General features: G+C 37.8%; 1 protein-coding gene across 1 annotated transcript in view; it reads right to left on the reverse strand.

Annotated features, from left to right (window-relative positions):
• The window catches only part of Mcm5 (Minichromosome maintenance 5), a 216612-nt gene that overhangs the window by 43262 nt on the left and 146750 nt on the right, over positions 1-26600 (reverse strand). Inside the window, exons 11-12 of the mRNA XM_067136830.2 lie at positions 17905-18020; positions 11248-11376 (exon numbers count right to left, since the gene is read on the reverse strand). Coding sequence (XP_066992931.2) covers positions 11248-11376; positions 17905-18020 — 245 coding nt within the window. The remainder of the gene's footprint in view (positions 1-11247; positions 11377-17904; positions 18021-26600) is intronic.

Here is a 26600-nt window from a genome sequence, read left to right on the forward strand (position 1 = left end):
ATGGACAATCATACAATATAGAGTCTACTTATGATGAATTTCTCTGTGACATCACTAATATTAAACATTGCTGAGTGGATTCTTTTTCTCCTTATGAATGGAATTAAATTTTGTGAAAAGTCACTTTTGTTGAAATCCATGAATATCCTAAAAAATATGTAATTATACTTTATTCTAGCACAAACATTTTTAAAACCCCTTTAATTTTATAAATCATGTTGTTTAACTGCCATTTTGAAAGTAAAAAAGGACACAAAACACACTTCAGAATATTTTGATCCTATCACTAGAAATAAGATTTACTAAAGTGGATTTGAATCATCAATTTCTTTTAGGCCCAGTTGTATAAAGACATCTGACTGGAGATGAATTAAGAACTTAGTTCTGAAAATGAACCGAGATTACGACTTCATCGCGTTGTATAAAACTGAACTCGGTTTACACATGTGTAGTTCAAATGTAATCAGAGTTCAAAAAAGTGGACGTGGCAACACCGCAAAACAAACGAAATACGAAATAGCTCGCCCTTTGGATAATACATAAATGGCGGGATTGACCTGGCCGTGCCTGTAAACAAATGAAATACGAAACTGCCGTGACTGTCGAAGAAGAAGAAGAAGAAGAAATAAAATTGAAATCTCGCGAAGTAAACATGGAAGGAAATTCAAAGGAGCGTTCTGCAAATTTCACACTGAAATAAAAGGACGATCTGGTGGATATTGTACTATCGAGGTACAAACATATAATAGAAAATAAAAGAACCGATATGGTGACATCAAAGTTGAAACAGAAAGCCGTTGACTTGTCAATTTAAAGAGATCTCCAACAACCATTTGAAAACTTCTTGTAGCATAAAACATACACATGGGTGACAGGGGATAATTTCTTTGAGTAGGTTTTTGTAGTGTGTCCCTTAACTTCAGTTCCAGTCGTTCCTCAACATCTTTCGAGAAACAAAATCTCATTTTGAACATTTGATCACTCATTTCAATCATCGGATTCCGTCTGTACCGAAAGACGCGAGGAGCTCATCGTAAAATCAACTCTTCATCAGACGAAAAGTTGGAATAATCTGACATCCCTGCTAAAGAGCAACATCCTCTCCAATTTAACCAACCCTGCGAATGACCTCAATAATAGAAAAAAAAAAAATAGCTGAACAAAAGCGCATATACGCCCTCAAAAAGAAAATCAAAGACAACAAACTCATCGTAACCAAAGATGACAAGGGCAATGCAACAGTAATCATGGATAAAAAAGAATATATTAATAAAACAAAAAACTTTTTCACACATAGCTCCTTTTCTATAATCAAAAAAGACCCCACCCAAAAAATTCAAAGACTACTTAAACAAACTCTTAAAAACACTTCATTTTTATTTACTGAACAGGAAAAATCCAAACTCATACATATGAACCAGCTCTCCCCAAAATACACAAAGCCGGCGTTCCCATTCGCCCAATTATCAACTATAGACCAAGCCCGTTATACAAAATATCACAATTCATCCAAAGTTTCTTAAGAAAAAATTATCAATTTTTATCCAAAAAGTCTATTAAAAACACATCAGAGCTAGTAGAAAAACTAAACAAGTTCAGTATGCAACTCGATTACTCGATCCGCTCTTTCGATATTGTAAATATGTACCCAAGGATACAAGTATCAAAATTAATTCCAATAATTAAAAACAATTTAAACAAAAACAACCACTTAAGCAAACTAGAGATACAACATTTTATCACAGTATTAAAACTAATTGTCAACAATATCTTTTTCACCTTTGACAATGTCATATACCAAAAGGATGGTTTGGCAGTGGGATCACCGGCCTCAGGCATCTTGGCAGAAATATACCTAGACTTCCTCGAATACACCAAAATTGACAATGAATTTGAAAACATTCACTTCTGGGGCAGTATGTTGACGATGTTTTCGTTATCATGGACGAAAAATCAATTAATGCTTCCACCACCCTCTTAAGACTCAACAATGTTGATCCTCAAATCAAATTCACACTAGAATCTGAATCAAATCAAAAAATCAACTTTCTAGTTTTAACTATCACTAGAAACTCAGATTCTTTCAGTTATAAAATATTCAGAAAACCTACTCAAACAGCCTCCATCATTCGCCAAGATTCAATGCACTCTCAGTCCCACAACAAACTACATACAACAACCTAGTTCATCGAGCTTTTAGCATACCTATGTCCAAGAAAGATCTAAAGAATGAAAATAACACAATCCGCAGAATTGCAAAATTCAACGGCTTCAGCAATCATTTTATAGAAAGGATAATCAATAAACACAAACATCGCCCAAAAATTACCCTCAAAAAAGAAATAACTAAACCTCACACATTTTCCACCTTCATGTTCAACAATGATATTTACAAGTTAACCAATATCTTCAAGCAACAAGGCGTTAAAATAGCTTTCAAAACCAACAATAAAAACATGAACGTTTTACACAATACTTCACATATCAACAAGACCAGCAGTTTTTAAAATCAGGAGTTTATAGGATTAAATGCAATCCTACATTGGGCAAACCGGAAGAAACTTCAACATAAGATACCATGAGCACACTAACGCAATAAAATACAGTAAGTTTTCAGCTATCGGACTACACATGCAAGATTATAACTATAATTTTACCAATATCGAACAGGACATGGACATTCTTGAATTGGCAAATAAGGGCCCTTTACTCAACATAATGGAAAATTACTACATACACCTAGACCAGTATTTTAACGCTAATTACAGTCTTAATGAAATCTCAGAGAAACCCAACATACTTTTCGATGAACTGAGAATTCCACCAATTAATATCTCCAAGCGCAGTGTCTACTTTCTTCTTAACAAGAATTAAAAAAATAACTTCACATGCTGCACAACTCCAACAATCAACAATGCAGCCCATCAATACGGCTTGGTTAATTAATACACCAATTGCCAAATTCTCCGCTTAAGCTGATACAGTGTAAAGTCGACTCTTCTTCTAGAGGGTATCAAATACACATTTTGTTACTCAAACATTGCACATACTTGTATATTTTTTTATATATGTGTCATTTTACTTTGTGTTCATTCTGTATCACCAGGACCTACTGAATTCCATGAGTCTACAAATTTTAACAACACAGAGTACCTCATTTGTACTTTTATTCCAGACTTCTCAGTATGTATAATGTACTCGTACTTGTATTATTTATTACTCACCTGCATCACACGTAATATTTCATTTTCATTTGCAACATTTCAACCACACTTCATATTGTAAATTTATATATTCATAAGATTATTCTTTCTAGAAAACATGTTTTAGGATTTCACTAAATATTGTGTATGTTTTAATATGGCTGACGATGACCCCGGGCAGAGTTGAAACTAGTCCCATGTAATGTAAATATTGTAAATACAACTTAGTATTGAATAGGTGGAAAACTCTACTGTGCATAATTTATATGTTAGACCTGTGAAAGTCGTGTGTCCATGTAATTGATGTTGAAGAAGCCAACATGTGGAAACTCGATGACCTTGCAGAGGATGTCATGGAACGCTTTGTCGTCATCCTGGGTGACAACACCGACAGTGACGACACTATGCAATGACGCCATCGTAGACAGTGACTAACCGATGAGCCAGTTTATGTTATGTTATGTTCATTTTGATTTTCTTTCCTTATCGTTATTTTATTTCTTATTAACAAAGTTCATTTATTTATTCTATTATTCATTATTTTATAACTGAATATATTACTTGCCTGCGTGATAATTTCATATAACAGATCTTGCCTCAGTGAGCCAGTGTATGCTTTCACGAATGTTAGTAACGTTCCCAGCAAAAGTTTGTGGCAGTAGAGCAAGACAGCTGCTCGTGTTTACTCCATCTCACAAGTACGCTGGGACAGAGTATAGGTTAACTACTGTTCAACGCGTCAGCTGACTTCACCCTCTTCAGAAACTCAGGCTAAGCTTGTGCACAAAGCACTTGCCGTAAAGATTTTAAGGTAAAAGTTTCTCCAAAGTTTTTGAGAAAGCACAGAAACTGTGTAGTTTGTCTTTGTGACTGAGTTAAAAATCCTCTCACACTCGGCACTGTTATGTTTGTTAGGTCATCAGCCCGAAGCCCGACTCGTTGGCTGAATGGTCAGCGTACTGGCCTTCGGTTCAGAGGGTCCCGGGTTCGATTCCTGGTCGGGTCGAAGATTTTAACCTTCATTGGTTAATTCCAATGGCCCGGGGGCTGGGTGTTTGTGCTGTCCCCAACATCTCTGCAACTCACACACCACACATAACACTATCCTCCACCACAATAACACGCAGTTACCTACACATGGCAGATGCCGCCCACCCTCATCGGAGGGTCTGCCTTACAAGGGCTGCACTTGGCTAGAAATAGCCACACGAAAAAAAATCAGCTTGAAGACTGCTTCGATTCTCAAATACGACGACCAAAGGTTATGCGGTTACAGGAAAACTACAAAAACTAATGGCGGCGCTAAAAAGAGGCATACTAGGCAGAACGAGGAGTGACGTGGTTTACCACTGCTTTCCTCACGCACTATGTGGTACTAAAAAAAACCAACACCTTACAGAGTGTCATATTTAAGAACACCATATGCTGATTTCATCTACCCCACCAATGCCCAATGAAAATCACCTCTCTATCTTGACAAGCCTGTTACCTCTTCCAGCCAAAAGCTACAAAACTGGGAGGCATCAATTCCCTTACCTAAATGTTCTATTTCACTAGTCAGAATGTTTGAAAACTTATTCATGAAAAATCTGAGGCTAGAAAATGCCACATAACTAATAGAAATATTTGCTACTTCTGCATTCATTGAAACTTAATCTTTGAAATGGGTGTACCATGTAGTCACATGATGAAGAAAAACATTTCGTAAACAGATTTACAGAATACAAACTTTTCCACTGACTTCAAAGTGGAACACAACTGAATTTCAATGCAACATGAGAGAAAAAGGTAGAGAGATTTATGTTAATTTGATGAAAGAAACACACATAGTCATTCTTCATGCAACAAAATCTTGCATTTAGTGTCACCAGTAGTTCCAATTGGTCTTTTTGAAACTGATGACTGGGTTCTCCTTTTAACAAAGAAGTGTGGTGACATCTTTTTAGATGAACTGAATAAACTAAGCAGAGGGCCCTACTACTAAAAGAATCATCTCTAAACACCTTCTCAAAGATAGTCATCGAGTACGCACGCATTTCAACATCTTTCTCATCTACGTGTCAAAATTTTCTGAACATTTCTTGAATTCCTCTATGTCCACAGGTGGACATGCTGCCTCCTTCTCAGCAGCACGACTAATTAGGAGACAAGGACAGTCCACAATGACTAAGATTATTTTAATGCTACCATTACCGAAGCATTATCAGCTCCTAGAGCTAGGCAGTTTTTTAATGGAATGCAGAATTGAGAGCAAAAGAATGGCAAACCTTCTCCTTCAAAATCACACACAAAAAGTAGACAGCTCTGAATTTCACTGAGTTACATCTCACTACGCGTCACTTTGACTGCTACCATCAGTTGCAACAGCAAATGCATTCGTCTGCAAATGTAATACAATTTTCCCCTCTGCATTTTTCTGTAACAATACCCATAGTTTTCATTCTGGCACACAAGCCATACAAGCTTTCTTGTAGGTTTATTTATTGCACAATGAACTTTCAATATGATGATAACAATATCAATCAATCAATCAATCAATCAATCAATCAATCAATCAATCAATCAATCAATCAATCAATACTGATCTGCATTTAGGGCAGTCACCCAGGTGGCACATTCCCTATCTGTTGCTTTCCTAGCCTTTTCCTAAATGATTTCAAAGAAATTGGAAATTTATTGAACATCTCCCTTGGTAAGTTATTCCAATCCCTAACTCCCCTTATTATAAATGAATATTTGCCCCAGTTTGTCCTCTTGAATTCCAACTTTATCTTCGTATTGTGATCTTTCCTACTTTTATAAACGCCATTCAAACTTATTCGTCTACTAATGTCATTCCACGCCAACTCTCCGCTGACAGCTCGGAACATACCACATACCTTTTAACATCCTACATACCACTTACTCGAGCAGATCTTCTTCTTTCTCTCAATTCTTCCCAACCCAAACATTGCAACATTTTTGTAACGCTACTCTTTTGTCGGAAATCACCCAGAACAAATCGAGCTGCTTTTCTTTGGATTTTTTCCAGTTCTTGAATCAGGTAATACTGGTGAGGGTCCCATACACTGGAACCATACTCTAGTTGGGGTCTTACCAGAGACTTATATGCCCTCTCCTTTACATCCTTACTACAACCCCTAAACACCCTCATAACCACGTGCAGAGATCGGTACCCTTTATTTACAATCCCATTTATGTGATTACCCCAATGAAGATCTTTCCTTATATTAACACCTCGATACTTACAATGATCCCCAAAAGGAACTTTCACCCCATCAACGCAGTAATTAAAACTGAGAGGACTTTTCCTATTTGTGAAACTCACAATCTGACTTTTAACCCCATTTATCATCATACCATTGCCTGCTGTCCATCTCACAACATTTTCGAGGTCACGCTGCAGTTGCTCACAATCTTGTAACTTATTTATCACTCTATAGAGAATAACATCATCCGCAAAAAGCCTTACCTCCGATTCCACTCCTTTACTCATATCATCTATATATATATAAGAAAACATAAAGGTCCGATAATACTGCCTTGAGGAATTCCCCTCTTAATTTTTACAGGGTCAGATAAAGCTTCACCTACCCTAATTCTCTGAGATCTATTTTCTAGAAATATAGCAACCCATTCAGTCACTCTTTTGTCTAGTCCAATTGCACTAATTTTTGCCAGTAGTCTCCCATGATCCACCCTATCAAATGCTTTAGACAGGTCAATCGCGATACAGTCCATTTGACCTCCAGAATCCATGATATCTGCTATATCTTGCTAGAATCCTACAAGTTGAGCTAAAACCGAATTGCCTCCTATCGAACCAGTTATTAATTCTGCAAACATGTCTAATATAATCAGAAAGAATGCCTTCCCAAAGCTTACATACAATGCATGTCAAACTTACTGGCCTGTAATTTTCAGCTTTATGTCTATCACCCTTTCCTTTATACACAGGGGCTACTATAGCAACTCTCCATTCATCTGGTATAGCTCCTCCGACCAAACAATAATCAAATAAGTACTTCAGATATGGTACTATATCCCAACCCATTGTCTTTAGTATATCCCCAGAAATCTGATCAATTCCAGCCGCTTTTCTAGTTTTCAACTTTTGTATCTTATTGTAAATGTCATTGTTATCATATGTAAATTTTATTACTTCTTTGGCCTTAGTCTCCTAATCTATCTTGACATTTTCCTTGTAACCAACAATCTTTCCATACTGCTGACTGAATACTTCTGCCTTTTGAAGATCCTCACAAACACACTCCCCTTGTTCATTAATAATTATTCCTGGAATGTCCTTCTTGTAACCTGTTTCTGCCTTAAAATACCTATACATACCCTTCCATTTTTCACTAAAATTCGTATGACTGCCAATTATGCTTGCCATCATGTTATCCTTAGCTGCCTTCTTTGCTAGATTCAATTTTCTAGTAAGTTCCTTCAATTTCTCCTTACTTCCACAGCCATTTCTAACTCTATTTCTTTCCAGTCTGCACCTCCTTCTTAGTCTCTTTATTTCTCTATTATAATAAGGTGGGTCTTTACCATTCCTTACCACCCTTAATGGTACAAACCTGTTTTCGCATTCCTCAACAATTTCTTTAAACCCATCCCAGAGTCTGTTTACATTTTTATTTACCGTTTTCCACCGATCATAATTACTTTTTAGAAACTGCCTCATGCCTGCTTTATCAGCCATATGGTACTGCCTAACAGTCCTACTTTTAAGACCTTCCTTTCTATCACATTTATTTTTAACTACCACAAAAACAGCTTCATGATCACTAATACCATCTATTATTTCAGTTTCCCTATAGAGCTCATCTGGATTTATCAGCACGACATCCAGGATATTTTTCCCTCTGGTTGGTTCCATCACTTTCTGAATCAGCTGTCCTTCCCATATTAACTTATTTGCCATTTGTTGGTCATGCTTCCTGTCGTTCGCATTTCCTTCCCAATTTACATCTGGCAAATTCAGATCTCCCGCTACAATCACATTTGTTTCCATGTCGTTTCCAACATAGCTGACTATCCTATCAAATAATTCCGAATCAGCGTCAGTGCTACCCTTTCCCGATCTGTACACTCCAAATATATCAAGTTGCCTATTATCTTTAGAAATGAGCCTTACACCTAGAATTTCATGTGTCTCATCTTTAACTTTATCGTAGCTTACAAATTCTTCTTTCACCAGAATGAAAACTCCCCCTCCCACCCTTCCTATCCTATCTCTACGATACACACTCCAGTTGATATAGATGTTGATTCCCATAGGGAATCTGAAATATTTGTCCTGAATGAGCAAGTTTATAATACCAATATAAATGGTCCGTTATTGGACATTATAAATTTTCCAGCTAGCTCATTCTTGGTTGCCAGCGTTTCGCCCTCGTGTGCTAGGGTGGGCTCATCAGTTGGTACCTAGCACACCTACCAATACGCTGGCTAGTGCATACCGCGGAGGCCACTGCGTAGGCTAACTGGAGCCACCGGCAGTGCCAATGCACTAAGAGACTTTGTCTCATCACTAAAAATTGATGCCTGCTTGGCCATCAGATGATATAGATGTTGATTCCCATAGGGAATCTGAAATATTTGTCCTGAATGAGCAAGTTTATAATACCAATATAAATGGTCCGTTATTGGACATTATAAATTTTCCAGCTAGCTCATTCTTGGTTGCCAGCGTTTCGCCCTCGTGTGCTAGGGTGGGCTCATCAGTTGGTACCTAGCACACCTACCAATACGCTGGCTAGTGCATACCGCGGAGGCCACTGCGTAGGCTAACTGGAGCCACCGGCAGTGCCAATGCACTAAGAGACTTTGTCTCATCACTAAAAATTGATGCCTGCTTGGCCATCAGATGATATAGATGTTGATTCCCATAGGGAATCTGAAATATTTGTCCTGAATGAGCAAGTTTATAACACCAATATAAATGGTCCGTTATTGGACATTATAAATTTTCCAGCTAGCTCATTCTTGGTTGCCAGCGTTTCGCCCTCGTGTGCTAGGGTGGGCTCATCAGTTGGTACCTAGCACACCTACCAATACGCTGGCTAGTGCATACCGCGGAGGCCACTGCGTAGGCTAACTGGAGCCACCGGCAGTGCCAATGCACTAAGAGACTTTGTCTCATCACTAAAAATTGATGCCTGCTTGGCCATCAGATGATATAGATGAAAATTTATAATGTCCAATAACGGACCATTTATATTGGTATTATAAACTTGCTCATTCAGGACAAATATTTCAGATTCCCTATGGGAATCAACATCTATATCATCTGATGGCCAAGCAGGCATCAATTTTTAGTGATGAGACAAAGTCTCTTAGTGCATTGGCACTGCCGGTGGCTCCAGTTAGCCTACGCAGTGGCCTCCGCGGTATGCACTAGCCAGCGTATTGGTAGGTGTGCTAGGTACCAACTGATGAGCCCACCCTAGCACACGAGGGCGAAACGCTGGCAACCAAGAATGAGCTAGCTGGAAAATTTATAATGTCCAATAACGGACCATTTATATTGGTATTATAAACTTGCTCATTCAGGACAAATATTTCAGATTCCCTATGGGAATCAACATCTATATCATCTGATGGCCAAGCAGGCATCAATTTTTAGTGATGAGACAAAGTCTCTTAGTGCATTGGCACTGCCGGTGGCTCCAGTTAGCCTACGCAGTGGCCTCCGCGGTATGCACTAGCCAGCGTATTGGTAGGTGTGCTAGGTACCAACTGATGAGCCCACCCTAGCACACGAGGGCGAAACGCTGGCAACCAAGAATGAGCTAGCTGGAAAATTTATAATGTCCAATAACGGACCATTTATATTGGTATTATAAACTTGCTCATTCAGGACAAATATTTCAGATTCCCTATGGGAATCAACATCTATATCATCTGATGGCCAAGCAGGCATCAATTTTTAGTGATGAGACAAAGTCTCTTAGTGCATTGGCACTGCCGGTGGCTCCAGTTAGCCTACGCAGTGGCCTCCGCGGTATGCACTAGCCAGCGTATTGGTAGGTGTGCTAGGTACCAACTGATGAGCCCACCCTAGCACACGAGGGCGAAACGCTGGCAACCAAGAATGAGCTAGCTGGAAAATTTATAATGTCCAATAACGGACCATTTATATTGGTATTATTACACACTCCAGTGCCGTGAGAAAATTTCTGCATTCATTATATCATTTCTCAGCCATGATTCAACTCCTATTACAATATCTGGTAAATATATATCTATTAAATTACTTAATTCTATTCCTTTCCTTACAATACTTCTACAGTTCAACACTAACAATTTTATGTCATTCCTACTTGATTTCCAGTTCCCCGTTCCCTTAATAATAATAACAATAACAATTATCGTACGGCCTCAGCTACTGTGTGCAGACATTTCAATTTTACGCCATCTGGCTGTCTGCTAATCAATTTCGACGTTCCGTTTTACTCTAGGCCCACTAGATGGCAGACAGAGTAAACCGGATCTCTCTTGGGTGCCTGTGGCTGAGATTTTAATGAATTTTGTCGGGTAAACACCAAATGTGTCACCAGAGATCTTTTACATGCCGACATCGTACGACATGGAGTGTCGAATGGACTTTTCTCCACTCTTCAAAAATTTGACTACCTCTGCCGGGTTTGAACCCGCTATCTTGGGATCCGGAGGCCGACACTACCACTGATCCACAGAGGTAACCTCACAACAACAAAAACACACAGCCAACACATGCAACATCAAGACTCAAAAGTTGGCTACAACACACTGCAACACACCAAGACAGGAACAAAGACAAGACAAAAATAATTCGGAATGATGCAGTGCTGCCTTCCAGTAACAGTTATTTGAACAACTAAGGCCAGCCATATCTTGTTCAGCTAACGATAGGACGAGGAAAGGCATAGGATTTTAAAATAATATGAGATTTGCAAAAAGTACTCTCAAAATTGAGAGATCAGTCGCAGTGATCATGAGGAAGAATGGAAAATTGGGAATCTCGTGTTTAAATTAATCTGAGTAAGCCACTAACCTGACCGTGATTGGAATGGACAATCTCTTTTCAGTCTCCAGTTCATGTTCCCTAGTTCCTCCTCTCATCAACACATAACGGTTCTTCAACTTTTCTCCCGCTGCTTCTGAAAGACGTGGTCCACAGCGGCTAAAAGAATAATTATTTTAAATTAACAAATAGTTGTTAAGAACAGAATAAGACAAATCCAAAAAACAAATGCAGAACAGCGGCTAACGATGCAAGTAATTTTTTTTCGAAGCATATACACACACGTACACAAAAAGATAAAGATATAAATGGTACAACCTTCAGTGGGGAAGAGAAAAGTAGAAATGTAGATGTGTTTAAGGAAAACTGGTGCTTTTATTTTTTATGTCGCACCAACACACATAGATTTTATGGCGACAATGGGATAGGAAAGGGCTAGGAATGGGAAGGAAGCAACCATGGCCTTGATTGAGGTACAGCCCCAGCATTTGCCGTGTGCAAAAATGAGAAACCACAAAAAACCATCTTCACGGCTGCCGACAGTGAAATTTGAACCCACTAAGTCCCGAATGCAAGCCATACTGAGCAACCACTCTCTTGGTAACTAGTACCATAGAAGATAGCAAAGATACAGGGAATGGGAGAGAGGTGAGAGGAAGTTACATGAAAGTTGAAACTAGATACTTCCCTACACCATATATTATAACAAGGTTTAGGATTTATATGTAATAAAACTGACTTAATATGCATATAAGTAAAACCTCATTAAGACGTTTCTGCAGGGGACAAGGAAAAAGAACGTGTTAAGGGAGAAAACGTACTAATGGATATACTAATAAAAACTATCCAACAGGGATATGGAAACACTAGATATGATTTTTTCTGATGAGGGTTTTTAACGTCGTATATTCACGAGTACAGTGACAACTATAGGACTATCTACCACTTCTAAAGATGAGAGGGAAGTATTAAAATGCACAAAAAACAAGAGAACAATTATGAAAAACTTTTCTGTTGGGGATTATAAAGCAAGTGCCGGTACACTGAAAGGCGTAGACAACAAATACCATATGAAAACATGTGCACAGGGGCCAACAAAAATATTGAAATATTACTGCAGATCATATTCTTTCTAAAACAAATGTTAGTAGAAGTCTTTTATTTCAGAGCAGAGGGTTATTAAACATTATTTCCTGGTCACACTCTTAGAGACAATGAATTGGAGTTTACATTCAACCATGTGCAACTGCGAGGAATGACTTTGGCTGCCATTTTGAATCAAACAAAACTTCAACCAACTTGAGTGATCAAGTCGAAACTCGAAGGTGCGACCTTCAATATTCACGACCTCTGCGTGCTTATGCCAGTCCACTTCCTGACAGATTTTAATTTTGTCTTCATTAAGTTATTAAAGAATTTCACAATTTCCATATCTACAGTATAACTAGGCTATTTTAAGGCAGATATGCACCACGCTTGTCAATTTCACACGATTATGTTCCTAATCCATATATAGGCTACCGTATCATGCAGCAAATATTAGCTACACTTCACTGTACCACTAAACACAAAATACATTTCTACCCTGTGAATGGAATACAAAATACAAGTACAAACAGGCTCACTCTGGTATTCAGTAATCTCGCTGCTAACCGGCAAGCAAAACTGAACATTTCTGAGGCTAATGGCTTGCTCCCCGAAAGTGCAACTTATCCTTTGAAGTTCAGGAAGGCCTTTTCCCACAATCTCGCAACTGTGGCGACGGCTCTTACCCGAGTTCGAAATCACGTTTCTTTCAGAAGTGTTGACAAATACAGTAACATTTTCAGGTCTAAGAAAAACGTGATCGTACTAAGCAGTAGTAGCGAAAATTTGAGACGCGATAAGCGAGGTATTTTTATACAGGGCAATTCAAAATGATGGATCCAATTTCATAAATTTATTCTGTGAAATCTAATAAACATATCGTAATGTGAGATGTGCTATGAACGGTAAACTCTCGAAGTTATTTTCAGTCATATCACAAGTGTTTTATGTGAACATCTCGCGTAACACGACATACATCAAGCCGATAGTCTATCTCCTGCCAAACCTTGTGTAGTGTGTCGCGATCAATCTCTGCGATGGCTGCTGTGATGCGGGCATGAAGGTCGTCCAATGTTAGTGGAAGAGGTGGTACATAAACATGATCCTTTACGAAACCCCACAAGAAGAAATTACATGGGGTTAAGTCGGGGAACGCGTTGGCCAACAAAAGAGAGTTTGATCCTCCTGAGATGCACAAACTATCCAGTGTTGTGCCATGTCTTGTTGAGATGGCTCCGAAAGTTGCCATGGTAATGCAGAGGGGCACCATCCAGTTGAAGGATGAAATCTGCACTATCCTCTTCGAGCTGTGGCAGGAGCCATTGTTGCAGCATATCAAGAAAAACATTTCCTGTCACAGTAGGTTCAATGAAGAAAAAGGGTCCATAAACCTTCTCATGAGAAATGGCACAAAACACATTCACCTTGGGAGAATTGTGTTTCTGTTCCACAACTTTATGGGGATTAGAAGTTCCCCAGATCCTTACGTTGTGTCTGTTCACAGTCCCGGAATGGTGAAAAGTCGCTTCATCACCCTTTCTGAGAACCCATCCTCTTACATTAATGCAAGAAAATAAGCACAGAAGGATGCTCGAGCAGCATAATCAGTGTCTTTTAAGGCCTGCACCAGTTACAAGCGGTAAAGTTTCATTCGTAAAAGTTTCCGCAGAATGCGCCAAACAGTTACCAGTGGAAGTTCAAGTTGCCTCGCTGCCCGGTACGTGGACTTCTGCGGACCCCGCACTAAACTGGCGCGAACACGTTCGCACTGTCTCTTCCCCGGTCGAAGGACGACCAGTCGACTTTCGCTTACAGATACAGCCCGTGTGTCTGAATTTTGCATAACACCCACGAATGGCTTTTCCAGTATGTGGGTCTCTTCCATACCTGGTATGGAAATGCCGTTGAACACTAATCACAGACTTGTTTACATGGTAATCAAGCACACAGAACGACTTCTGCTCCCAGCCGCATCCATTTTCTTTACTCGCTTCCTGCGCACTCGTAAAGGCTGAAAATGAAACCATGTGGGATGAAATCTAAACTCAACTAAACTTTTTAGAGTTTGCCTTTCTTTGCGCATATCTCACAGTATGATATGTTCATTAGATCTCATAGAATAAATTTATGAAATCAGGTCCATCATTTTGAATTGCCCTATATAGATTTAATGCAATGAGAATCGTGACTCAAAATTTACGACGTGATAAGTGGGAAAACGTGTTAATGAGGAACACACAAATGAGGTTTCGTTGTGTATATATATACAGGGTGAAGCGAAATTTGCGCGCTCGGGCGTCGCAGCGCGACTCCTCACATGCCAGCAATAAAAAAATCTCTCACAAAAGTTTGTCCTGAGAGTATATCTGGGAGAAAAAGGATGTTGAAGAGTGGCAATCTGGCAACACTGTAACCACATGTAGGGTAACTACCTCTATCAGGATGTATTAGTCATGCTGTACAGTTGGTACAGTGGATAGAGTTTTGGGTTAGCATGCAGGAGGTCGAGGGTGGATGTTATTAAAACTATTCTTATGAACTAATTGTTCACAATAATTTACATTGATGTATAAGAACATTGTGGTCTATTTGGATTGAACTGGTTAATCCTGTCTTAAAGATCTAATGGGTTATCATATTTGTGTTCCCATCTAATGGAGATAATATAAAATAATATTAACACTCATAATGTTGATACTGAGTTGGCAATTGAAGTCAAAAGGAAATAAAAATATTTACACAGATTTTTCAGTATGTACAAGAAATCAATACGTTCAGCTTAAAATGATTTGTGGATTACTTAAAATCTTCCATAGATTAAAATCTTTTCTTTACTGAAACGAGAGTCTTTAATAATAATATTCGAAGTGAAGATGCTGGTTAAACGGCAAGATAGCTGGTAGAGGATGTTTCATCAAGTCTCATTCATGTAACAATTATTCCATCTTCTCTTTAAATATGCAGTATGCTGCGTAGGTTGTGGAGCTTATGGAGTTAGCATCCATGTAAGTCTGAAGAGGAGTTCAACTGAATTCTTAGGTGTAAATGAAACAGCTTGTGATGTGTGTTGAAGTCTGTGAAATAAGACAAAAAAGTGTGTGATTTCTTATAATTGGGATTTTCACTAGTGGAATTAATCTTCTTAACACTTACCCTTTAGAGTTAGGAGAGATGTCCGGCAGCGTTGCTTGTGTGTGGTGGTCTGACAGTCACTTTACCTCTGTGCGCCATTGTTGGCAGGGAGTGTGTCGGTTGAAGAGGGGTGGGTGTGGTGTTAAGATCCCTGTTGGTGCACGTAGGGGAAGGGGTGTGGCCAGGTGCTGGGACATCAGCTGCTGTTGATATAGGGGTATTAATGCTGGATTTTTAGTTGAAGATTAAAAAAAAAAAAAAATTGTTATTATTCATGTTAAGAGATGACAATAAGTTCGGAATTTGCTCAGTGACCGGACTCTTTGTTTCTACAATGTCATTTAAATTTTTATTCTTATTGAAGTGCTGGTCTAAAAAGATATAGGTGTTTTCGAATTCAGTCATTAAGCTACCCTTATTAATAATCTTCAAGATCAGAAGGTCCTGGTCTATAGTGGTGAAGCTATGTCCCATTTTATTCATATGAACACTCATAGCGGAATATTTGTTGTGCTTAGATGCATTATAATGCTCTAAGCATCTCGTTTAAAAGCTGCGTCCAGTTTGCCCCACGTAAGGAAATTTACAGTGGATGCATTTGAATCTATAAATCCCTGAATTTGAGTATTGGTTGTGTGTTAAATTTACTGTATGGGAGTTAAAGAATATATTCCCTCTTTCCTCCAGCCCTGTGCTATACTTGTATTCTCCATGAAGAAATGTAACGAATTTTTCAAAACTTCTATCAGTTTCCAGGAGCATGACAAATAGAACAACATTTAACAGTCTTAACAATTTTTAAGTACTGCCTCCAGCCAACCAGTAGTTGTATTTAAATAAGGTTGGACCCACACTTACAACTAAATTTGTCCAAGTTTGAAGATTTCCTTTGCATTTGTTTGATTTTATTTTAATTTGAAGCTATATACATTTAAAACATAGATTTCCATTGCATTTGCTGATTATATTTTATCAAGTTTTTTATGCATCACCATTTTTTGTATATGTCTTTCTTCTTTATGTTATTTTAGCTGATGATGACCTCTAGGCTAGGTCAAAACATGTCCTGTGTAGCTTTTAAGACAGACCATTTATCAAATGGCAAATGTGTATTGAATAGGTGGACTTTATACAATTAAATTCTTTTACAATTTTATCTTAGATATAGTCATCACAGAACCAGAATGAAGTACATTATTTGTAATAATATTAAATTCCCATTGTGAATTAAGGTATAGTTTTGTTAGACTGCACGACCTGTTACCAAGGTTATTTTGAAGACTTTTCCGCATGGTTACATCACTGTCACTCCTTTGATCACATAGTTCAAAGATCAGGCTAACAGATGGCGTTGAAATCTAAAAATCGATATTGCTCGCCCTTCCCATTTTTTTCCTTCATAGCGTAAATTTTCCCATATGACTTAACCCTTTCACTTTCAAGCTCTCAGTTGATGGATGTGTGAAAACTGTCAGCCATATTTACCCTACTATGCACACATTTCTTATAAAATTCCATGGAAGGCACACCAATAAATATCAACATGAAAGTTTGTAAAATTATAGAGTATATATCACTTACTGTCACTGCATGTAAGTCATGTCCCTAAAATTGAAGTGTTCAATTTTAAAAAATAACAAGTGTGGAAACAAAGTTACAAGTTTCAGATTTCGAATGTTTTTAAGTAATTCTGAGAAATGTTGTTCAATGCACAAATTTGCGATTGATGTTAGTAGAAAGGTGATATTAATGTTTACTAGCATGGTAAATATCAAGATTCTATGTGCATTAGATCCAAGGATAGATTAAATTGTAAAGTGATCATCGCAGAAGAAAGCTTGCCATTTTGTTTAAAATACACATTTCTTACTGGATTATTATCATCGTCATATACACTTTCTGATTCAGACAAAGAAACATCACTTGAATAACTGTGAGGATATTCAGTGATATCGTCAACAAAGACCGGTAACGATGAATCGTTACCATGCCCGTTTTTGCAGAAACTGTGGGTACCGATAGATGGTTACCTTGAAAGCAAGGGGTTAAGGTATGGTTTCCTGCAAGAGAGGCCAAAATGGCCTTAATCTTGCCACACAAAATAAATCCATTGTATTGTATAAACACCATAGCAACACATAATATAAATTCCATCATACAACCAGGCAAACACTAAATGCTGACAGGCAAAATGGATCACAAAGGGATTCAACCAGAGTTCAAGAAATGAGAAACACTGACCAGAAACTGATGGAATCACAAGGATGTAGAATTTGCAAGGGAATACAAGGAAGTTATTATATACAATCCACACAATTACAACAATGCATGTTTGCTGCAACATCTGTCAGACTCTGACATGAAATTGCGCTCTGTAGTATTATGTATAAACAGTAATGGCCCTTGCAAAACATCATGAGGTTTGAGCTCTAACAGCATTATCAACAAAATATTCTTCTGTATACTTACGTACGGCAGAAGTTAATATACTTCTTCAGAAGAACCAAAGGAAGTTCCCCATCTGTTGATTCATCAGTCGTTTGACCTGCATTCATGTGTACATTCATGATGTGCTTGGCTAGAGTCTGAAAGGAAATACTACACTTAACAGAAACACTGTATTTCCCAGTGTGAGTTTCTAACAATATGATAGTCAATTTATAAGAACTACAAAATCAAAGGTTTACTCTCAAGGGTTAGTGACATACAGTACCTCAAATATTTTTTATATAAGTGATTTAAAAAAATAGAGGAAGTAGAGCAAGATGAATCAAACCGTGACAATCTCATTTCAATAACTCATGCATTATTCAACCATTAGTTCTTACTCAGATGAAAAATATGGTAATTATAAAAAAATTGATGGGTTAGAGCAAGATGAATCCAACAGCAACAATCTAATTTCAATAACTTGTGCATTGTTCAAGCATTATTCATTTTTCAAATGGAGAATATGTTTAACCAGCAAGATGCCCGTGCTTTGCTACGGTATTATACTGAAATTTATAACTGAATGCTTAACATCTTATATATAATCCGCCAATATTTGCGATCTGACGGCAAAGTTCCTCCCATTTTTCAATCTTTCTTTCCAGTAATCGATTTCGTACTTCCCGGGCTAGCTCCTGGTACTCTGCCCGGTCAGTTGGGTCCCTAAATCTTGCCATCTTTTCCTATAAGCATTTTTAATATGGATCAAATCCTTGAGGAGATCCAGCATGGTGTCGTCTTGGATGCCTTGGCAGTACTGAACCCGCGGCCGGACTGCATTCGTAGGCATTACCCAGCCAGGACCCATTTCCAGCGCGGTCCGCACATTTTGACGATGGTCTAGAACATTATTATTATTATTAGGGTGGTTGATATTAGTTAAATTTAGGTTGTTGTTATTATTATTATTATTATTATTGATGTTCTGGATCCCGCAGCAAGATGCAAGACAGCTACTTGGCGGTAAATTACATCTGCTGCCATTGTCATTGCTGGCAATGTGACCAGCATCATTGACAGGCGTAAACAAGTGCGCAGGATTTCTGGAGATACGAATTATATACTTCCGTGCATTATTGACCTAATTATAGAGGTGAACAATTGCACGGTCAATATCATTCCTATCATTTATTTCAAATGTGTTTAAATTTTTATTTATATGCCAGGAGAATCTACTGTAATCTAAATTTAAGTTCTCCAAAGGAAAAGATGGCTCTTGAAAACGAACCCAGGAAAGATTAAAAATGATCGATTTATGATTTTTTTCACTTCCTTTCACACTTCCCCCCTTAAATGAATTTTCCAGAAAAAGAAAAAAAAATCCTTGTTTCTCTATCAGTAAAGGATCTTTTAATTAACAATTAACAATTATCATGACTGTAACATCTTCAGTTTTTTAGATATGTGTCCCCATAAAAGGAATTCAACTCCTTTTCACCCCTGCCCCCAAGATGATTTTCCCCCAAAAATGTCTTTTTCTTTGTTAACCCATTGCCATACTTTGACGGAACCTTCCGTCCTGCGAACATAAGGCGGTAACATACTTTGGCGGACACTTCCGTCCTGGTGCACGGAACATTTATTTTTAAGTTCAACATCACAGTTAGCTGGTCAGAGAGATTTATTCTGTTTGTTTTGCAGCCAACCCGATTGATGTCAGATGATACCTGAAACTATTCTCTCCGTGTAAATAGTAACTCTGAGCTGAAATACGGAAAATAAAAAGCACCTCAGTTTGCCGCTCGTTGTAAACAATCATGGCGGCATCCAAGCACAGCATGGATGAGGATATTACAAGTAATAAATCTCATTGTAGACCGTATTGGACATCAGATTATGAAACTTAAAATAAGAATAATAGTTAACACCACCTTTCCAATACTTATCTTTCCTTACATTTAGGATATAAACATTACAACAGGCGTTGTGAGATGGGACATGTTTCGCTTAACTGTCATAAGCATCATCAGCCGAAATAAATCTCACAACGCCTGTTGTAATGTTTATATCCTAAATATACGGAAAGATAAGTATTGGAAAGGTGGTGTTAACTATTATTCTTATTTTCATTTTCCAATGGATGAGGATATTCGTAACTGGCTTGAAAATAGTGATGTTGGAAGTGAAAATGATTCTCTGGAGAGTGAAAATACTTTTTTCTTCTTCAAATGACAGTGATGAAGGTGATTCAGATTTCAGTTCTGAGGTGATAGTGCCAATTGAAACCACGTGACAAAACCAGAATGCAACAAGAGTGGGTGAGAAGCCTAGTAAAATGATACTTGGAATTGTGATCTTGTTTCTGTAAGATGCAAACCAGTTTCCGAAATTCACTCTATAGTGAGGAGGGGGTTGGGAAATAATCTGAAAGAAAAGACTTAGTGAATGAATTTCTAACCCCACAGTTCTGGGATCACGTTATTAAGGAAACCAATGCCTATGCCTCTACACTTCCTGCTAATTTATCTGCTTCCCTTGAAACCAGTAATTCTTACGAACAAAAACATTGGTTTCCTGTTACAACAGACAAGCTAAAAGCTGCATTCTTATGTATGTAATCGGTCAAATTTATGTTAAAGTGACTAAAAAATAAATGGTATGTAGGGGAATATTTCCTTTAACAAGTAATGGTAGGCCAAAGGATTAAAGGAGATCGAAATACCAATTTTCACGTCTGTAACAACTTTAGGTTTTATTAGATGTAAGTGTCCTCATACAATTAATTCAATTAATTTTTGAATTGTTTCACCCCCCTCCTTCATTGGATTTTCCTAAATCAAAGGAATAGGTGTTTCTTTACTTTTAAAGCAGATTCCAAATACCAATTTTTACGTCTGCAACATCTTTCGTCTTTGAGATAATAGTATCTTCATACAAATAATTCAACTAATTTTTCAATTCCATCCCCCTTAAGTGGATTTCCAAAAACAAAAACTACATATTTCTTTAATTTTAAAGGGGATTCCAAATACCAAATTTCACGCCTGTAACATTTTCAGTTTTTGAGATATCAGTATCCTGATAAAAATAATTCAACCCTATTTTCAGTCATTTTTACCCCCCACCCAAGTGGTTTTTCCGAAAACAAAAAATACATGTTTCTTTATTTTTAATAGAGATAAAAAATACCATTTTTTCACTTCTGTAACATTTTAAGTTTTTGAGATATACTGTAGACATCCTCATTTTAAAATTTCAGCCCCTTTTTAGTTTCCCTTAAGTGGAGTTTCCGAAAACAAATCACCTACGTTTCTTTACTTTTACAGGAGATTCTAAATACCAATTTTTACATCTCTAACATTTTATGTTTCTGAGATATACTGTGGATATAGTCTTTCTAAAAATTCACCCCATTTGTCACTCCTGTTTAACCCATATTAATTGGATTTTCCAAAAACAAAAATGTGTGTTTATTTTTATGATGATGATGATGCTTGCTGTTTTAAGGGGCCAAACATCGAAGGTCATCGGCCCCTTTTTATTTTTAAAGGAGATTCCAAATACCAATTTCCAGGTCTGTACTATCTTCAGTTTCCGAGATATAAGTATTCTCATTAAAGGCATTCAACCCCTTTTTCACCCCTCCCAGTGCAATTTTCCGAAAACAAAAAAATATGTGTTTCTTTATTTTTAAAGCAAATTCTAAATACCAATTTTTACACCTGTAAACTTTTAAAGTTTTCAGATATAGATACACTCATTTTAAAAATTCACCCCCTTAGCGACGGAATATCCAAAAATCCACCCTTAGCAAGCACCTAAATTTTAATATAAATGTATCCTCGAAATTTCATTTCTTTATGTCCAGTAGGTTTGGCTCGGCACTGATGAATGAGTCAGTCAGTCAAGACATGTTCTTTTAAATATACTGTATATACATTAGGTAAAAACAGAGGCAAGCAAGAAATAAACTGCAATATCTAATGGTTAGATTCGCCAGATTGTGGGCATATAACTTAATATTATAAGGCAATGACCTTTTAAATCAACATAAAATCAGAATAACTTGTTTAAATTCTATGTGCAGGTATATGGTGTCTGTACTCCTGAAATCATCATATTTTATGGTAAACGTAAATCAAACAATATAGTTCCATATTCTTTGCAGAAGATCATGAAATAAGCATGAAAAATTATTGTGTGGTCTTTCCTCTTCCCCTTCAGGTGGTGTAACTTCTCTTCCAGTGTCCACGATTATACCATATTTTCTCGCGTAAATAACACTTTTTTGACAAAACATACAGGAGAAAACTTTGGATGCATAAATTATTCAAGGAATTCAGATATTTTAAAAAATATTTACAAGTCATTTACATTTAAAGGATACATCTAATATAATATAAACACAATTGGTTCAATTCATTTGCGGTTATCGTTATTTGGCGTCAAATTCCGGCATGAGATTTTTTCTGAAAAGTCAAATACGGTACATCAGGTTAAGTTGGACACATAGGTTTGAAGTACCGACACTGGAATATATTCTTCCCGTTATGAGCTGACAATAACAACCTGAAGTGAAATAAACATGAACTAATAAAAGTACACCAGACATCGAAGGAAGGGCCCTGCTAGATTTCCCCAAAATGTTCGTATCCAATCTTGTAAGAATGACGCGTCCATGAACGCAGATCCCGTGCAGTAATTTTATTTTAGCCATTTTTTCATTTTAGAACAAAGTGGGTTGCAAGCTTTCTGGCATCAACTGTTACAACAAGCATTGCAGTACATCATCGTTTTTTGCTTCTGATAGCGTGTACGATAACACTTGAAGTCCCTTTCTTATCGATTATTCGACTTTGTGGTATACGGAAACTGATTGGTGTCCAACCTGCGGTTTCTATTTGGGAGATCAAATATTCCTTCACTCTCAGTTTCTCAATCAAAGTGAATTACTTTTTGGCTGAAATAATTAATTTTTTGGCATAATGTTTTTCTACACAGAAGAGAAAGTCCATTTCTCTTCATCCAGACGTGGCTAACCTTCAAATCTGAGACACTGATTCCATGTGCAGTGGCTATTTCTCATTCTTTAAAATACAGCATTTCGTGAGAAACGGCACATCCAACGTTACATAACGAAATCATGCTTTATGGTCCGCAAAATTCACTGCGAGACTTGCTGGTTACTTGAAGTGCACTTCTCTGTTACCGTGGTAGCGCACATTGCATTCGGACACTGAATACTTGCGGCCTGCTGTCCTTTTCCTGTATGATTCAGCATAACTAATCACCGCAAGTTTATATGATGCAGTATTCCTCGAATACTTGCTCACTGTGGATTAACAATTTTGAGATCACAGAAAACGCATGTCCAGAGATGCCAACTTTCAAGAAAGGCAATTAGTAATGCAGCCGAGAGGGCACGGCCGGCGGGGGGGGACACGGCGGCGGCGCAACCAAAGATTCTTTTTCGAAATCTCACTACCTTACACATCATTGAAAAATCAGTGAACAACATACAATTCAACCAAAAATAACATACTCAAAGATTGGCAATATAAACACTGTATGATTCTTACCTGCTAGAGGAACAGGTGATCTGCAGTACCTATCTGAGTGGAGGTTGAAGGGTCATTTCTTTTGTTCAGTACTGTAGTTGCCCCCTTAGCAGCTTGTAGTTCCTGTTTCGTAAAGGTACACTGGTGACAGGCTTTTTCTTTTGATATCATATGCATCTTCTGCACTAACAGAGCACTTAACAGTTCGGTGTTCATATTAGCCAATTCAGTCTTATTCTTCCTCACCAAACTAAAAACTCTTTCCACTGGAGCATTGCTATGGGGTACTAGAAGAATAGCCATCATTAGTTTACTCAGTGAAGGGTACTTCCTCATACCTGAAGCATCAGTGATCTTCGATATTTCGAACCAAAGTCTGTCAGCCCTTTCATCCTTGTCAAAAGGGAATCCATCAAATTGAAAACGACTAAACTCAGTTTCCAAAGAATCAATTTCTTCTGATGACACTATTTTAGGAAACCGGTCAATCATAAATTCTACTGATAAGAAACTCTTCGATTTCCTCTGGAGAACATCAGCAATTTCAACATGCTCGAGAAACTTATCCCAAATTGGCGATTTGTTAACAATGTACTCACATGTTTTTGTATAGAACAGTCTCACATCGGAATAAAAGTTTTTCAATGTAGTATCATCTAGAGAAACTGCCCTTATGTAAGCCCTTGTGTTTGCCCCAAAGACCAACTCGCTGTCACTTTTCTGCAACTTAGCAGAACTAAATTTCACATCAAGCAAATTAGTATTGGACTCTGGAACAGAGGATGCTCTCACAAAACGAACAATAAGGTCACTGAAAAAATCATTTAACTTTGAGTGAAGTTTATGAATAAGCGGTGTCTCTTGTTGGAGGAATACATTTAAGGAGTTGAAAAGTGGAAGAACAGAGCTGAGAAACAAAAGGTAAAGCTTAGTAGATGGATTTTCTAATTGTTCCTTAACTTTCAGAAATTTTGAGTTGGCATTGTCAGAATCTGATTCACAGAAGAGCATTTTTAAAGGGCCCCACTGTTCTAAGACCCTTGATACACACTGTAGAAGAGATAACCACCTGGTAGAAACATATTTCAAAATTTTGTGTGGCTTTTCACCAAAGACTTCCTGGCACACCTTTAAAGCATTTTGCCTCTTTGAACTCTTCATCAAATAGTAATAAATATCAATTAAAAACTGTTCAATATTAACATTTACAAGAGCACTGCACCCCTTTTGAGCAGCTAAGTGCACAAGATGGCAAGCACAGCCTTGCACACGAATATTAGGATTTTCTTTACAAATGAAGGAGCTCACACCTTTGGAAACACCAGTCATAGTACTTGCATTATCACATGCAAAACCTACGCAGTTATCCCACGGAATCCCCCTCTTCTTCAGTTCATCATCCAAAATATTGAATATTCCTTTGCCTGTATTGTCACTGGATTCCCGAATTGTGAGAATCATCGTTGAAATCTGCGTAGATTCCTCATCGAAAAGCGTCACAACTAATGGGTAGAGCTTTTTGTCATTCATATCGTTACTGCCGTCTGTTGCCAGGGCAAAGGGCTGGGACTTCATTAACTCCGTTACCTTTCCCTCAACTGTAGAAGCCAAAGTTTTAACTAGCGCTCCCGTTTTTGTTCTCGCACAACCGTACTTCGAAGCTATTTTCTTGAACAAACGTCCCGCATGGTCACTGCAGGCTAAAGGCAAGTTGTGTTCAACAAGAAAAGTCGTAAACAACAACTCCGCGTTTGTTACTAAGCTTTCATCTTCAGAGGATTTAGCAAAAAATGTTAAATTTTTGTTTGTATCCCTCAGCTTAACTGTATCCGTATGAATTTTGCTAGCCACGTGTTTACGACAGTCGTCTCGCCCACCATGCGCAACTGAAAAATCGCGGCTACACACACTACAAAACACGTGTGAAGGAGATTTTAAGGAACGAAGTAAACAGGGCCATTCTTTCGAGTATTCCTCTTGGAATTTTTGAACGATTTTTGGTTTCTTACTAGCGTCACTGGTCACGGAAACTTCACCACACGTATTTTCCTGCACAAGAAATCGCTTCATTGTTTATTTCAAACTGTTCTCATTTCGTCACACGCGATTAGCATATAAATACTAGAAGAGCAATATTTGTAAATTTGCCAACCTAAATTGCAATAAATACTTATTCAACAGTCACGCACACAGTATTCACAATGAAACGGGGTTTGCCACACAGAACACCACCACCGCCACTTTACCGCCAAAACAAAGAGAAGAGAACTCGGATACTATCATGGAAGTCCGATCACGTGACGAACAAAGACAACAACTCAGCAAGATATACTACTTCACAGGCGGCTGCTTTTTCTGATACTGGAAGGACACACTGCGTTCGGCGCGTGAAACTCTAAATATTCTTAAACGAGGATTACTGAGAAAACCGAAAAGAATATTCTGAGACTTCAAGCTGACATGGCATTCCTTGTGTATCTTTTTGAACACTTCATACACTTACATTAAAAAAACAAAAAATCGTAATTTCTGGTGTGTCATTCGTGAAGGCATAATAATGATGGGTAATTCGTAATTATTACGATTGAATCGTAATAGTTGGCATCTCTGCATGTCCCATACTCAAAACTCTCTTAAAATATGTTTGTACCAGACTGCAATTGAGCATCACTAGTCACTTCTGAGCCGAATCTCTCACCAAACTAGTGAGGTGGTATTTTCTACCGGCTAATAACAGCACCTTGCCCTGCATTTGGAATGACCATTTTTGCAATAGGAAGGCTGCTACTTGATTAGTTGAGATTTTTATTTCGAAACACATCCAGAGCTGCGTGATGGATGTTCGAAGAAGTGGGTGTGTCAAATACATGAACATTTCTTTTTCTCCACTTTGGACCCAAAAATATTGGGATGCATAAATTATGCAAGAAAATATGGTATTTATTCATTTCAGAATTATTTCTAATATGTTTCTAAAGCACTCTTCACCTAGCAGAAACTAAACGTAAAATGAAACAAAATGGGAGCTGTTTTACCAAGAACTAAGTCGTGTTTTCATCAGATGGCCCCTCGCTCAATCGTAATCATGAGCACACTCAGAAAACTGACAGGACCACAGGTCAACTGTGCAGACACAATGGCGATCATCACTTGAATTACACAGCTATTGTCTTGGTA

This window comes from Anabrus simplex, chromosome 1, assembly GCF_040414725.1.
Source record: "Anabrus simplex isolate iqAnaSimp1 chromosome 1, ASM4041472v1, whole genome shotgun sequence".
NCBI classification, from domain to species: Eukaryota; Metazoa; Arthropoda; class Insecta; order Orthoptera; family Tettigoniidae; genus Anabrus; species Anabrus simplex.